The 15860-nt window shown below is 33.5% G+C and overlaps 4 protein-coding genes across 4 annotated transcripts in view; 2 read left to right on the forward strand and 2 right to left on the reverse strand.

Annotated features, from left to right (window-relative positions):
* HELRODRAFT_194422 (hypothetical protein) overlaps positions 1–4958 on the forward strand; it is a gene marked incomplete at both ends in the record, with an annotated part of 10735 nt that extends 5777 nt beyond the window's left edge. The window contains 12 exons of the mRNA XM_009031602.1: positions 17–159; positions 410–644; positions 1051–1153; positions 1482–1560; positions 1732–1921; positions 2062–2248; positions 2563–2667; positions 3002–3108; positions 3208–3399; positions 3520–3639; positions 3752–4194; positions 4914–4958. Of these exons, the coding sequence (XP_009029850.1) occupies positions 17–159; positions 410–644; positions 1051–1153; positions 1482–1560; positions 1732–1921; positions 2062–2248; positions 2563–2667; positions 3002–3108; positions 3208–3399; positions 3520–3639; positions 3752–4194; positions 4914–4958 (1949 nt within the window). The remainder of the gene's footprint in view (positions 1–16; positions 160–409; positions 645–1050; positions 1154–1481; positions 1561–1731; positions 1922–2061; positions 2249–2562; positions 2668–3001; positions 3109–3207; positions 3400–3519; positions 3640–3751; positions 4195–4913) is intronic.
* Positions 4959–5272: 314 nt separating this feature from the next.
* HELRODRAFT_194423 (hypothetical protein) lies at positions 5273–9285 on the reverse strand (the record flags this gene model as incomplete). The annotated part of the gene is made up of 8 exons (XM_009031603.1): positions 9220–9285; positions 8928–9012; positions 8603–8776; positions 8389–8488; positions 8076–8113; positions 7123–7394; positions 6445–6953; positions 5273–5347 (listed from the first exon to the last, which is right to left on the reverse strand). Exons 1-8 carry the CDS (start codon positions 9254–9256, stop codon positions 5273–5275), a joined length of 1290 nt encoding a protein of 429 aa, XP_009029851.1. The 5' UTR covers positions 9257–9285.
* Positions 9286–10575: 1290 nt separating this feature from the next.
* On the forward strand, positions 10576–13269 carry HELRODRAFT_194424 (hypothetical protein; the record flags this gene model as incomplete). Its single annotated transcript, XM_009031604.1, has 5 exons — positions 10576–10725; positions 11587–11679; positions 11906–12055; positions 12200–12283; positions 12765–13269. 5 exons carry the CDS (start codon positions 10576–10578, stop codon positions 12840–12842), a joined length of 555 nt encoding a protein of 184 aa, XP_009029852.1. The 3' UTR covers positions 12843–13269.
* Positions 13270–14825, reverse strand: HELRODRAFT_186175 (hypothetical protein). The gene is made up of 7 exons (XM_009031605.1): positions 14799–14825; positions 14647–14675; positions 14475–14533; positions 14068–14314; positions 13690–13852; positions 13347–13587; positions 13270–13323 (listed from the first exon to the last, which is right to left on the reverse strand). Exons 2-6 carry the CDS (start codon positions 14667–14669, stop codon positions 13432–13434), a joined length of 648 nt encoding a protein of 215 aa, XP_009029853.1. The 5' UTR covers positions 14670–14675; positions 14799–14825; the 3' UTR covers positions 13270–13323; positions 13347–13431.
* Between the last annotated feature and the right edge of the window lie 1035 nt (positions 14826–15860).

The raw sequence follows: 15860 nt of genomic DNA on the forward strand, positions 1-15860 counted from the left end.
ATTTTCCTAACTTTAGGCATGTTCTGTGACGTGGTGTTAGTCGTCAACGGAAGGAGGTTCCCGGTTCACAAGGCCATTTTGGCGGCACACAGCAGCTACTTTTTTGCACTGTTCACGAACGGCATGAAGGAGTCGATGGAGGACGTCGTCCACATGCAAGTGCGTTTTGTCGATATTGGAAGGGTTGTCGTTGTTGTTGTTGTTGTTTTAAATGTTGTTGTTGTCGTTGTTGCAGTGATGTTTCGTTGGTTTAACGTGAAATGAGCAACAGCTCTAACTTATTCACGACCTGATAAAAAACATTAATAGCAGCTAAAACATAGTCCTCATCAGCAGCTGCAAACACCGTCACGGTCAACAAAACAACAGCATGGCCAACGACCTACGTAGAACACATCATTACAAACAGGGCTTAGAGACGGAATCAATGGAGATAATCCTGAACTGCATTTACACGATGAAACTTCCACTCAACAAGCAGAACATTTATAGCGTATTTGCACATGCAGAATGTTTCTGCCTCAACAGTATCTGTGATGCGTGCGTTTGCTACATCGTCGCCAGTCTCAAGCCAACGAATTGTGTCGAATGTTTCTTATTCGCCAAGATTCATAACCGGACGGATTTAATTGTTAAGTGCTTAGGTATGTTTTTGGGTGAATAATTTTTTTAATAAATGAATTTTCTTCAATCTACTGATCTCCCATGAACTTTCACACGCCAGATTACTTATTGAAAAATTTCTTGGATGTGGTGCAAACGAATGACGACTTCATCGCCTCAATAGGTCTCCTGTGCCTTTTATTTCGTATTTCATCCAATTATCCAATCAAATCAGCCCATTTAAAATCGAACCGACCAATCAAATTAGCTAACTAAATCGAAACCATCAAATCAAATCGAATCAATTAAATCCAGCCAATTTAATCGAATCAACCATTTAAATTTAACTACCCAATCAAATCGCGCCAACCAATCATAACGCAATCTAATTAAATCGAACTAGCCACCTAATCAGTTCAAATTCATCAAATCAAACCAACCAATCAGAGGCGAGAGAATTATGCAACCTCCTCAGTAGCAATACGCTGAATTCAGAATCGGAAGATGAAATTTTTAACGTCGTCTGCCTCTGGATCGAATATGATACGCTGTCGGTTTCTCTCTTATTTCTCTCTCTCTTTCTCCTCTCTCTCTCTCTCTCTCTCTCTCTCCAACCAATCATATCTTTTCTCTCTCTCTTTCTCTCTCTGTTCTTTTTTTCTCTAGCTTTCTCTCTTTAGTTCAGTCTTTTTCTCTCATAACTATATTAAGTTTTACTATGAAAAGTGTTTGCGCAATGAATAAAAGATTGATTGGTTAATTGATTGATTGATTGATTGATTAAAAGAATGAAAGAAAGAATGAACGAATCAATGAATGAACTAATGGATGAATGAATGAATGAATAAATGAATGAATGAATGAATGAAATACAATAGGAAGAGATCGCACTACGTCTCGAAGTTCTTACGTTGCTTGAGGCTAGGACTGCTGACCGGTGATTTCTTCTTGGATAAGGTCCTGAAGTTCAATATTATCGCTTATTATTAAATTATCAATAATTCTTATTACAGATAGGCATGTAACTGTATAATTAATTAATTGATTAATTAATTGCGGTTCTTGTGTCATCATCGTCGTCGTCATCATCGTCATCAGCACTATGAATGCCACCACCAATACGTCTAGGTGTTCTGCAGTTCGCACGTTGACATCAATTGGAATTCAGTGAATGAGATCATCAACCAAGCATGGAACCTCATAAACTGGTCTGAGAAGAACAAGCTCCACTCGCCGTCCAGTAGGGCCTCCCTTGCCCACCCCTTCCTGAAGCCCCGCATACCCAGACACATTATTTTCGCAGTTGGAGGCTGGAGTGGTAGGTATCGATTGCTTATGTACAAGCATACTGCAACCATTCTCGCCATTCGACCCACTAATCATAGTGATTTATTCGACCAATCACAACCATTGTCCACTAGTAAACCGACCAATCAAAATATTTCTCATCAATTACAGGCGACAGCGCAATAGCCTTCATAGAGACGTACGATTGGAAGGTGGATCGCTGGTACAGCCACCCATACTTGGAAGATTCGGTGCCGAGAGCCTACCACGCCATGATTGTCCACCTGGCAGTCATCTACCTCATCGGCGGGTTCGATGGCTCCTACTACTTCAACTCCGTCAAGTCTTTCAATCCGGAGTTAGTTCCTTGCTGCTTTCTTTCTTTACCATTCGTTTAGTGCCTATTTGTTTATCTTTATCTCTTATCATCACTCTCTCACTCTCCCTCTCTTTCTCTCTCCCTCTCCTTCATCGTTTTAACTGCCTGCAAATTATTATTATCTGTACTTTCATTTCATTATCTTTTCCACTCTAATTGACACCATCAATCCCCTTACAACCACCATCATGATCATCACCACCAACTTATATCGCCACTATCGTCATCAGAGCAAACACCACCACAACCACCATCACCATCATCGTTATCGTCATCACCACGGAAAATTGCAGAACGGGCAAGTGGAAGGAACTGGCCCCAATGTACAGCCAGCGCTGTTATGTCAGTGGAGTCTGCCACAAAGGACTGATATATGCGTGCGGTGGATTCGATGGCAGGTAGTGGCTGCTGCCGCTGCTTATGCTGCTTCTTCTGCTGCAGCTTCTTTCGTCATCATTCTTAATTTCTTCATTTTATTATTGTTATTTGTTTATTATTAGGTATTTTATTATTTCACTTCTTATTTATTATTGATTGATTGAATCTTCTTGTTTGCTAATTGCTCCAGTGATTTTCAAACACTCTCACACATTCATTCGGACATAGAAAGATCGATTACATCATACCGCACACATACTTAATACACTCTTACATACACACGCATACACACACACACACACACACACACACACACACACACACACACACACATACGAACACATACACATACAGATCACGCCTGAACACGGTAGAATGCTACTGCATACAAACGAATCAGTGGAAGCATGTCCAGCCCATGCATCATCAGCGTAGCGATGCTTCTGCCGATGTTTTTAATGGTTTTGTTACCATCTTTATTGTTAACTTAACACATATAATTAACATATTAACCAACTAATTAACATAATATTTACTTAATTAACATATTCATGAAATAGATGAACTCTATATAGTGGGCGGTTTCAATGGCGAGCACTGCCTATCGTCTGCTGAATGTTATAACCCCATCCTAGACCAATGGACTCTTCTGCACAGGATGACGTCAGCACGTAGCGGAGTCAGTCTCGTGGCCCAAGGCGAGTTCATTTATGCCCTCGGGGGTTTCGACGGAATTCGGAGGCTGGATTCATGTGAGATTGTTGCTTCGTTCTGTTTGCGTGAATCTATAAATCAATTCAAAAATTTACAAACTTTTAAAAGTAGATGAATAAATGATTAATTTAAATAAATGATTAATTTTCAACGGGTAGGCGAGCGTTACAACCCCTCGGTAAACATCTGGGAGCCAATGAGCAGGATGCATTCGGCCAGGAGCAACTTTGCCGCTGTGGCTATGAGTGGATGCATCTACGTGATTGGTGGATTCGATGGTCACCTAATTTGCATATTTTTCAAATTTTTCTTATATATATATTCGATTGATTGATTAATTAATTATCCGTGAACGATTTCCAAAAACTTTAAAAAATGACACGAACTCAGGATCGATAACGATTTCGCAAGTGGAATGTTACAAAATATCCGACGGTGTTTGGCTGCCGGTGTCTGATCTGAATATGAACAGGTCAGCCCTGAAAGCTTGCATACTGGACGGTCTGCAAAACGCATCCAACTTCACCTTCTACGGCCAGCAGCAAACGGATAGTAACATCGAATCTGGCGACACATCCCTACAAGCCGGCTATTCGGTGTTCGGATACGGCTCCGTTGATGAAATGTTTGCTCTAGAGGAAGCTAATGAAGCGGATACTACAACTGCGGCTTCTAATACAGCTGTCAGTAACGATCGAAATGATGATAATGATGATTGTTGCGATGGTAATGATGATGTTGATGTGGTCAATTTGGGTGAGGTCAGGTGCTCTGGAGATAACGTCGTCATCCTTGATAACGATACCCTCGCTAATAACAACAATCTGCTGACGGTGGGTTATGATGATAACTATTCTATTGGTAATTATAATGATGGTGACGATGATGATGACGGCGATGATAAGGCTTTTATTGTTGATGATGGTTCAAACATCAAGGACCATGTTGAGCATTATTCTGATGTAAATAATAAGGCTGCTTCTATCGCCATTACCACCACTACTACTACTACTACCACTACTACTACCACCATTACTACTACTATCACCAACACCGATGATGATGATGGTGGAGCTGATGATGATGATTGTTTTAATTATAATATTAATAGCAATGATATAAATCACACTGGTGCAAATATCTTCGATGACGGCATAAATGACCTCGATGGCTATGTCGATTTCAATTACACCAATTATTCCGACAACAATTATAATATGAATAATAATAATATAATTAATAATATAATTAATAATAATATAAATAATAATAATTATAGTGACGATAATAATATGAGTATTACAAATAGTAATGATGTCTTGGACGACGATGGAGGGTTCTTTTGTGAGGGTAATCTTTGACCTTGCGTCGTCAATTTGATTTTATTTTTGTAGAAAATAAAACACAAATTTTACATATTTAAACTTTAATTCCATTTTTATATATATATTCCTTTAAAAAGTTATCTGTATTTAATCTATGGGATTTTTTGTATTTACTATGAGAATTAATAATCTCTTAATGCCGTATGATTGAAATCCATTCACTGCAGTTTCTAAAAGTTCAACCGTTCCCAATTCATACCATGGGGGGTTAATAATTTTTTTTCGAAATTGGTACAAATTTGAAAAAATAAATGTACCTGTTTTTTCATCATTTGAGGCACTTTGTCTTGCCTTGACAATTGATAAAGTTAAAATACTTTTTTTGGCGATGTATCGGCCTGGCTCTGTAATGATATCTTCATTATGAACTCGCAAAGCGAACGACTACCAAACAGTTTTAATGAGGATAAAAATAGTAGAAAACATATAAGTAACTGAGATAGTATCGCCTAATTCGAACTGCGTAAATCCGTTTATTATGTAATCCGGAGATAACTTTGCAGGAATAATCCGTTGAAACTTTCAATTATTCAAAATCCAATAATAGGGATGCCGTTAAACCGGAAAATATTTTGATCAGAGAGATAATTTCAAAGTTAATCTTTCAAAAAATTTGGAAGAATTGTTATAAGTTTAAATCCGCATGCATTCTCTCTCTCTCTCTCTTTCTCTCTCTCTCTCTTACACACACACAATAGGTAATTTTTTTTAAATATATAAATAATTTAAAGGGAAACGAGCATATGTTTATTTCATTTGAAATGATCATCAAAAAATAATGATGGAATAAAATATCAGTAACCTATACACATACACGCACACATACAGGCACACACACACACACACATATATATATATATATACATATATTATGTTATATATATATATATATATATATATATATATATATATTCATACATATAATCATTATAAGTCCGACTTGAAAAAATTTAAAAATAAAATCAGAGCAATAAACTTAATTTGACCAAAAAATGATCAACTAAATGTTCGTCCTCAGACAGTCAAGCAAGCAATCAATGGTATTTATGACTGCACATACTCATAAATATACATGCGCATGAATCAGTAACAAAAGTCCAATTAATCATTCCATATAAATTACTAATAATATTGCATTTTTAACAAAAAGACACCATACATCGTGAAGAACAGTGATGACGGTGATGATGATGATATTGTCTGCTTTTTCAGTTTAGCTGTCGTTTCTTTGGTCATTACATGCCAGTCAATCAAACCACCCATCAGCCAAAACCAATAAACCACAATTGTTTCAATCAATCAATCAATCGTTCGATCAATCAATCAATCATCAAACAAATCCTCAATCAAGTATTCATTCAAGATCAAAAAATAACCCATGCGTATTAACCATTCAGCAACTTTTTTAATAAGTTAAATCAACGAGTCAATAGTTCAACTTATCAATCATTCTAATAATATCATTCAATCATTCAACCGATCAATCAATTACTTTTCAAGCAACCAGATGACTAATGATCACTGATGATGAACTTTATCAGATTAAACAACAATTTAGTCAATCACTCACCCAATTAGCTCAACTCATCCAACAATCAATCGAACAATCAACCAATTATTCAAACAATCAATCAATCAACCAATTATTCAATCAATCAATCATTCAGAATTGGAAGCAATAGCAGTAGTAGTATCAACATCTGCTCCTATCATTTCAACATCTTCAGACGACGCCACCAATGCTGACAACGATTTGATTGGCAGACGAGGATCATCGCGGTCATCATCATTTTTGCTTTCGCTGTTCTTGTTAACATCGCCGCACATTTCAGCGCCTTCATTTGTGACATTCACATCGTCTCCAATATCGTCATTGTAGTTGCAATCGAAAGCAGTTCCATCTGATGTTGTTGTCGTTGTTGTTGTTGTGTTGTTATCATTAATTTCAAGATCTTTCATTGGAGACATGCTATCAACAATATCATCGTCGTCATTATTAGCCATGCTTTCATTGTTAGAGTTGTTGCTGTCATGTTGGGCTGTTGTTATTTCCATGTTGATGTCGTTGCTGTCGTTGTTGATGCCATCACTGAAATCTTTCATGATGTCATCTTGATGTTGTTGGTTATCAGCATTCTGTTGTTGCTGTTGTGGTGTTAGTGTTGTCGTCACTGAGTTTCCATTCAGTAATTGTGTCAGTAGAGGAGCTGTTATGTTAATTAAACAAAATAGAATAGAGACCTAAAACAAAAATATAACTCCTGAAAATAATAATTTCTAAAAAAAGATTTCTAAAAATGGCGATTTCTAAAATAGAATTCAAGAACTAAAAAACAAATAGATATATTGAAAGTAATAGTTTCTAAAAATAGTAACCGTTTTGGAGATCGTAATCATCACTGCCACCCTCTCCCTCCTCCTCTTCATCATCATCATTGGCTTCATCATCATCCGCCTTGAAAAGTTTTTTAGGTGGAAAATAATCATCACCGGCATCATTATTTTTGATGAAGTCGCCGCCCTGGCCACTAGCGTCACAATCGTCATTACTTTCGTTAATATCTTGATTGTTATCATGGTTATTATCTAACGATGGAGATGTTTTCAAGTTTTTTTGCTTGTTCAGTACTTGCTGCTGCTGTTGTTGTCTTAGTTTTTGTTTGTTGTTATTGGTATTAGTAGTGGTAGTAGCAGAATTGTGGTTCCAAGACATTGGGTATAGATTTGGTGAATCAACCACATTGCTCAGATTTGAAAACCACGACGACGTTGTTGTTGTTAATAAGGATGATGATGATGTTGATGATGATGGAGGTGATGATGTTGATGATGATGGAGGTGTGGTTGATAGTAATGATGATGAAGTCGTGGGCGGTAAGACATTGCTACTACTACTACTGCTGCTACTACTGTTTGTGATAGCATTATTATTATTGATAGAATTATTATTATTACCAAACGAGCAGTCGGGTGATGATAATGATGACGAGAGAATGTTATCATCATCCATCATCATCACGGATTCTGCTATGGTTGTGATCGATGAGGATGATGATGTGAGCTTGGGTCCTCCAACTATGCGTCTGTGTGTACATGTTTGAATGTGAAAGTATGTATGTGTGTGTCTGTGTCTGTGTTTATGTTTGCGTGTATATGTTTGAATGTGAAGGTGTGTGTGTGTGTTTGTGTGTATGTATGTGTTTGGATATTAAGGCATGTATGTATGTATGTATGTATATGTGTTTGAATATGAAGGTATGTATGTGAAAGAGAGAGAAAAATACATAAACTATATTAATAATGTCTTGCCTAATCTATTCCCAACTTACTTTCCAAATGGGTCGACTGTGGTTACTACAATGAGGTTCTGTCATGTGTGTGTGTGAAGTTGGCAAAACATCATTATTACTATTCATTTTTATTACAATTTTTACTTTCAATAATAATTATAACATCAATAAGTTAAAATATTGTTATAATTTTTTCAATAATATTATTTATGGGTTATGTGACAATAATCAAAGTCAGTATTTCAAATTTTAAAATATAGTTGAAATAATAAAAAGCTGAATAATAAGAATAATAATAATAATATAGATAATTATTATTGCTATAATAATAATTAATAATTATATATTCTACCTTTTCCAGTCCTCTCATGAACTTATCAGCCTTTTTGTATTGCTTATTGATGGATTCATCTGTGAGCAGTTCACACAATCTTTGTATGGTAAAAGGAATTCTAAATAATGATAATAAAACTTTATTAAATATAAATAATAATTATTATTATAATGGTTATAATTATTATTATAATGATTATAATTATTATTATATAGTTGGTGGATAAACACACCCATTGAGCTGAGCGAGACAAGTCTGCAAACGGTCTTTCATGTCTTCAAATGAGACAAACTCTCCGTTGTTAGGACACACTGCCTGTTTCTCGACTGGGTATTTCTTCTGGAATTCTTCGACTACCAAATTTAGTTTGTGGTTTATTAATGGTTTTATCTTTGCCCATGGGAAACTGTGAGGTAAAAAAATATTTTTCTATTATAATATAGATTAGTTTTTCATAATTATTATCATATTAAATTAATTAAAGAATAATTATTTAATAAACTATAAACTAATACTAAATATAATTAAATTTTAAATTAAATTAAAAAATAGCCCACTGAGTCATTCCAGTAGCGGCGATTTTACAGAGATACTGCTCTAGGACGTTGTTAATCAAACCTTCTGGACCTTGTTTGGCAAATTCTAATTATAGGGGAATAAATATGGAAATTTAAAAGTCGGAATTTTAGCCATTTTGCTGTACTCACCACACAACACTGGCATACACAAACATAACACAAGATACAATTAGAATTGGTTGATTGTGATTTATCAGAGATTAATAAAAATTAAAATTTTAAAAAGTGAAAATTATTCCAAATAAAAATCTAAATTAACTACGACATGTACCGTCCAAAGCGTCCAAAATTTCCTGCTTGTTCTCCATTTTCTATGAAATCTCACTTTTGAAATATTCGTGGACCAAATCAAACTAATGCGTGCTTCAACTAACAACCACAGCGTTACCGAGAATTGGACTATTAATAAATAACATTAAAAGTGAACTTAAATTGTATATGCAAAAAATGCATATACAAATTTTAATAATTTTGAAATTGTTTCAAAAGTATTAGATCGTTATTTTAATTGAAAGTTTGTGAATATCATAGGCGAAACCGGAGATCCGTCATGAGTGTTAAACTTAATAAACGCATATATATATAAATAAAATCTAATAAAATGATAATGCCCTAAACCTAAAGGCCTAAAACAAAAACAAGCTAACAAACAACCCTAACTTAAGAATGAGAAGGCAATCCCATATTTCCTAATCTGCTGGCCGTAACCTAAATTGATTTATTAGCTTTTAATAATATATACAAGCATCTCAGCTGTTGTTTGTTTAAATTTAATTAATAAATTAACGCGAGATTACGAAACGCCCGCGGACAAACACACGTCAAATTATTTATTATTTCCTAATTATGACTAAGTAATTTCATCTCATTAATAATAATTAATTTCATTAGTGTTGCAATTTAAGATTGTTTTCAAACAATGTGAACGTCTAACTAAGCCGTTTGCAAATTATCAACCAATGCAAATGCAGATTTGATTTGCACCACTAAATTCAAACTATCACTTATTCAATTGCCTATAAAATAAATATAATTAATTGTTTTTGGCAATGTAATATAATAGAGAAGTAATAAAGGATGTTTTCACTTCAGAAGGCCACAAATTTTCAGTATTATTGTGTAATATAAATTATAATATAAAATAAATAAATATGTATATATATATATATAATATATATTGTTGATCTACAATCTACATTTCCCAGAAAAAAGTATTATTTTATTTTTTTATAATTATAATTACTAGCAGTGCGATAAAACCTTTTGTTATTTTATAAAATAAACCAATAAAAATAGTTACCAAATTTACTAATACTAATACTAATATTAATAAGGTATTTTTATATATCTCTCTCCCTGTCTACTCTATCACCTGGGGGCCAAACAGCATTATCATTACTATTATCATTACAGCATTATAATTACTAGCAGTGCGATAAAACCTTTTGTTATTTTATAAAATAAACCAATAAAAATAGTTACCAAATTTACTAATACTAATACTAATATTAATAAGGTATTTTTATATATCTCTCTCCCTGTCTACTCTATCACCTGGGGGCCAAACAGCATTATCATTACTTTTTATAAGCAAACAGAGACGAGATCAATAAATTTCTTGTCAAGAATGTCCCTCGGTAGCCATAAAAAGAGACGACATAACAGCGGGGAGGTGTGTCCCATGATGGACATTGAAAGCATTGATGACAGGCTGTTTTCAACAAGCAATGTCTTCTGTCTCAAAGTTCTCTATAGCTTTTATAATGTGCTGTTATTGGTTAGCTGGTGGTTTGTTATGTTAATTAGTTTTTATTGGCAATTATTCATCTTAAGATTTAAATAATAAATGCTTTTATAATTAAAAAATGGTTTTTTAATAAAAACACTTTATTCTCAGTTTGATAGATTTTATAATATAATAATCGTTTAATATTCCAACATTTAGTTTTATCTTTTTTATTTATAGATTTTAGGTTCGCTTGCAATTTGCTTGGGAGTTTGGTCATTTTTCACATTCTACAAAACAACTTTAATATTAGGATCCATCATTCATCAGATAATTTGTGCTAGTCTGATATTTTCAGGGCTCTTTATAGTCTTTTTCATCTTTTTCATCGGATGCTGTGGAAGCTTTTATGATAATTTTTGCTGTTGGGGATCGGTTGGTTGTGCTCATTTAGTTTATTTTCAATTTTGATTAAATTATTTTAATTATACTCAAATGTAATGACACTTCTTCTGTAGTGATGTTCCTAATTTTTGCTTCATTCAAATCTCAAGTATTGGTTATTATTTTAGAAGATAATTTTCTTCTTACAAACAGTTCTCAGCAAGTTTGTTACTTGTCTTTCTGGTTGACTTCTTAGTGTGTATAGCATCAATAAAGTATAAATTTATTGTTAGTCATTGTAGTATGAATCCGTCATTGTTTTTCGTTGCATGTAATGATTTGTAAATATGCGTGTGTGTGTGTGTGTGTGTGTGTCTGTAAATATTATACAATACAATAATTTATATTTGATGAAATTTAAATATGATCTATATTAAATTACATTAAGAAGCAAATTATTTGATACAACAATTGTTTAATACAAGATGTAAAAACTCATCAACAATAAGTTATACACTTTCATTTCAGATAAGCAAGGATCTGCTGAGATACCTGCAACACTTTATGCATATAAGAAACAACCAAGGCATCAACTCTGCTTTCGATTTTGTACAGAAGAAAGTTATTTAATATTTCTTCATTTTTCAATTCTTACTTAATAAAGTTGTTAACGCTTATTTAATTGGACAAAACATTAATTGATAATATATTTTATTTGAAATTTGATTGTACTGTTAATTCGGAATTTGAGTGAATTCTAGTACTGTTAATTTAGTTTGAGTTGAATACTTAGTTTGGAATTAGTTTGAATTTTTGTATTTTTAATTTGATCTTTGATTACTTCTAGTTCAAATGTTGCGGAATCACATCCTACTTGGATTGGTTTGAGCTGGATGAATCCAACAATCGGACCGAGATGTTTGTTCCTGACAGTTGCTGCATATCTGATACACTAAACTGTGGTCTGAGAATTCATCCGTCAAACATTCACTATGATGTTAATGCTTTTTCTCATAATACTTTACCATTTTTACGAATTCTGTTTGGCAATTTGTATCTTCATTCCTTTAATAGTTAATGTCAGCTGTTTATAGGTTGATATTTTTCTGGTTTCTAAATGATCTAATACAAAAATTTATAGGGATGTGCCAAGCCATTAGATAAGACTATTCAACAACAGCTGACTGCCATCTGCTTAGGAAGTTTTGGGCTTTGTTGTGTAGAGGTTAGAGAAAGAATACCATTTTGATTTGCTAATTCTTTAAAATTTTCTAAAAATCATCTCCGTGAGAGCCTGAGATTTTTACAACATTGTTTGGTAAAAATAAATTATTGAAATTATGATTAATCAAATGAACTACAACTGAATATAATATTCTGTAATATAATATAAGTAGCATGGTTTAAAGTGCCCACTATTGTTGATATTGATAATTTTCCATTTCATTCTTCACGCTTGCAATGTTATTCTATACCTAATTAAACCACCTTGCCACAAAGCCTGTACTATCCGAACCACACACACACACCGCACCACACACGTAAGATTGCCTCTGTATTTCAGTCTTCGTTTGAACCACGCCATTGTGTAACAACAACGCAAAACATAGCACTCCAACCAACTGAGCCAATTCGGTGACCAAAGTAGAAATAAAATTTGTAAATACGAATGATATTAATTATAATCCTTTTTCTAATACAACCAGCTCTTTGGCATCATTCTATCATGCTGTTTAATGAAAAAGATAAAAGATTCCAAAATGCTTCCCAGCGTCAGATATTGAATCTACACCTACATTTACAAATTGTAATATCAAGATTTGAAATAAATTACAGCAATAATTTTTAAATTTGTAGTCTCGTATTTCTAACTTTTACGATTAAATTAACTCTCGTAATTTTTTATTCGCATCTCTGTTTTGAGCATCCTAATTATCTTAGTATCAGTCAGTTGAACTAGCTCATTTTTTCTTATACTATCAGATCATTATTTTCATAAAAAAACATTTTTGTTACATGTTTCAATGATTATCTTCATTTCAAAATTATTTACTGCATTTGTTTGGACCTCCTCCGTTTTAACTTATTGTTGTTTACTGAATTATTGTGATTAAGAACAGTATTCCTATGAGTATATAGAGCATTATCTTTTTTCTACAGCCATGATTTGTAACATTTAAGTTGTAATATTAATAAAAATAAAAACACTAATTCATTTGAATTTATTAGCATTCAAATAAAAAAACAACAACTTTGACTGTTTCGTTAAAAACAAGCAACCCGACAATTAGTTTCAACCAACTGAAGAATCAGTCAGGTGCACGCACACACATATCCAAATCAGTTTGACCATTCATCAGACGGGTAATGGATTTATTTGCCCTGTGCAGCCATCCAGGCACTGAGAGGCCCGTGGGGTGGTTTGTACTGCACATCACAACCATCTGGCACCAAGGTGCCCTCTGCCCTCATTGGCTCAAACTTCTCACGATCCCATTTTGTGAAACCCCATTTCCTGCTCACGTGGATCTAGTGACAAAAAAAGTATTTAGTTTATTTAGAACAATATAACATAAATGTATATTTAATTATTTATTAAACAAATTAGACAAAACTAAAACAATCACCCACCTTTTGCCTGCCAGGAAACTTGAACTTTGCCCTCCTCAGAGCCTCAATGACCTTATCTTTGTGTGCATCCTTTGCACGAACAGACAGGATAATCTGTCCGATGTCCACACGTGCTACTGTCCCTTGAGGCTTGCCAAAAGCACCTCTCATCCCAGTTTGGAGCCTAAAATTATTTAATTATGAAATTTGGTTACATTGAAAAATTACATAAATTCCTGTGTTGACTAAATTACATTCAACTGGTGCAATATTAACACACTTATGTACTGTTATTTAAAAAAGATAAATCAATAAAACAGTAATATATAAATAAATATTAACACTAGAAAACAATAGAAGCAATAGTATCACACAAAGGATTAACAAATTAGCACCTACCTATCTGCCCCGGCGCATGATAACATTTTATTGATTCTGATGACGTGGAAGGGGTGAAGTCTAACTCTCAGATGAAAGGCATCCTTACCACAGTGTTTCACTAAATATTTATTAGCACAAATTCTTCCGGCTTCGAGGGCCTCCGAAGAAATTTGCTCCCATTCATCTGACACCAGGTGCACACACAGTGGAAACTCATCCACTTTGGCCTTCTTCCTCCCAAGATCAAAGATCCTAATCTTTGGATCTAATAGATAAAAAAATAATTTAACTTATTTTTGCATCCAGATTTAAAATGAACATTTTAACATAAATGTAAACTGATTTGTTTGATGTCTGAATGTGGCTAATTTTTGAACATATTTCTTTGTTTTACTCATAAAATAAATAAAATGGACAAATCGTACCTGGCACACCCCTGCAAAACCTTGACTTGGGGTAAGGCTTGTTCTTACAATATCTATAACTAAGGAACAAAATTTAAAAATAATATAATGCTATGTTATTCGTTCATTGATAATGGTGGATTGAAGAATTAATACGCTGAAAACTGACAGAACGCAAAACCACAAAACGTACCATCTTGCGGGACGACGACCCATCTTGGTCTAAAAAATAAAATAAAAAATAATATGAATATTCAAGAGTAAATGTCGAGAAAAAATAAATTACATAATTAAATAATTAATGCGATTAAATATGATTCAAAAATCAGCAAGATGAGACACCACCTTCGATTGTTTACAAAAAGACCGGAAAAGATAGATTGTTCATAGAAAGAAAAAACTTTAAAATTGAATGTTGTGTGGAACGCCGTTGATAATATAAAAAAATATTTTTTAATTAAAAAGAAGCAGAGTAGAAGAACGACAAAGGATTACTTTTTTTTTCACAACAATCAAATTGTTTTACGATGACATCATAACATGAGTAATATTTGTTCACAAACCTAGGCTGGTGCCCAAAATGGTGTATTTATCTGCTTATCTTCCCATTTTTTGTTTCATTCATGGATATATCCGTGGTTTCATTTGCTAACATTTGCTTATTTATGGCCAAATTATATGCACGTTGTTGATACTACATTCGTGTGTGTAGACAGTATTGTTGCAATAATTTAAAAATTTTGATCGTTTCTGAAAGTATTGAAAGCTGTTTGGACAGTTATACATCGTGTCTTCTCTGGTAGGCAAAATACAAAGTAACCCACTTTAATTACCAATACCGATACCGACAAATGAAAGAGGAACAGCATTTTAATTTCTTTACAAAAACAAAATCAAAAACAGAAAGAGAACTTCCCCTTCGACAACAACATCAAAAAATAATTCAATGTGTGTGTGCTGACGATATAATAAATGTTAGAAGTTTCAAAACTGTGATCAACACTATAGAATCGTAAATAAACTATTGGTTTTTCTAAGGCACATTACGTATGTGTGTATGTATGTATGGTATGTGTGTATGCATGCATGTATGTATGTATGTATGTGTGTATGTATGTATGTATGTATGTATGTATGTATGTATGTATGTATGTATGTATGTATGTATGTATGTATGTATGTTAAAACCAAATCAGCGATGAGTGACACTAAACAGTCAAACATCTGAATAAAATCGGTTAACAATTGATATCTCGTTATTCGTATGAATGAATGTATGTATGTTTGTATGTATGTATGTATGTATGAATAAATATAAAATTCAGATCATTGAATAGAGCAATAGAACGTGAAGAACAAACCAGTGAAAAAATATTACACTACAAACTTTTGCAACGGTGCCAAAAA

Source organism: Helobdella robusta (genome assembly GCF_000326865.2).
Source record: "Helobdella robusta unplaced genomic scaffold HELROscaffold_76, whole genome shotgun sequence".
Taxonomy (NCBI): domain Eukaryota; kingdom Metazoa; phylum Annelida; class Clitellata; order Rhynchobdellida; family Glossiphoniidae; genus Helobdella; species Helobdella robusta.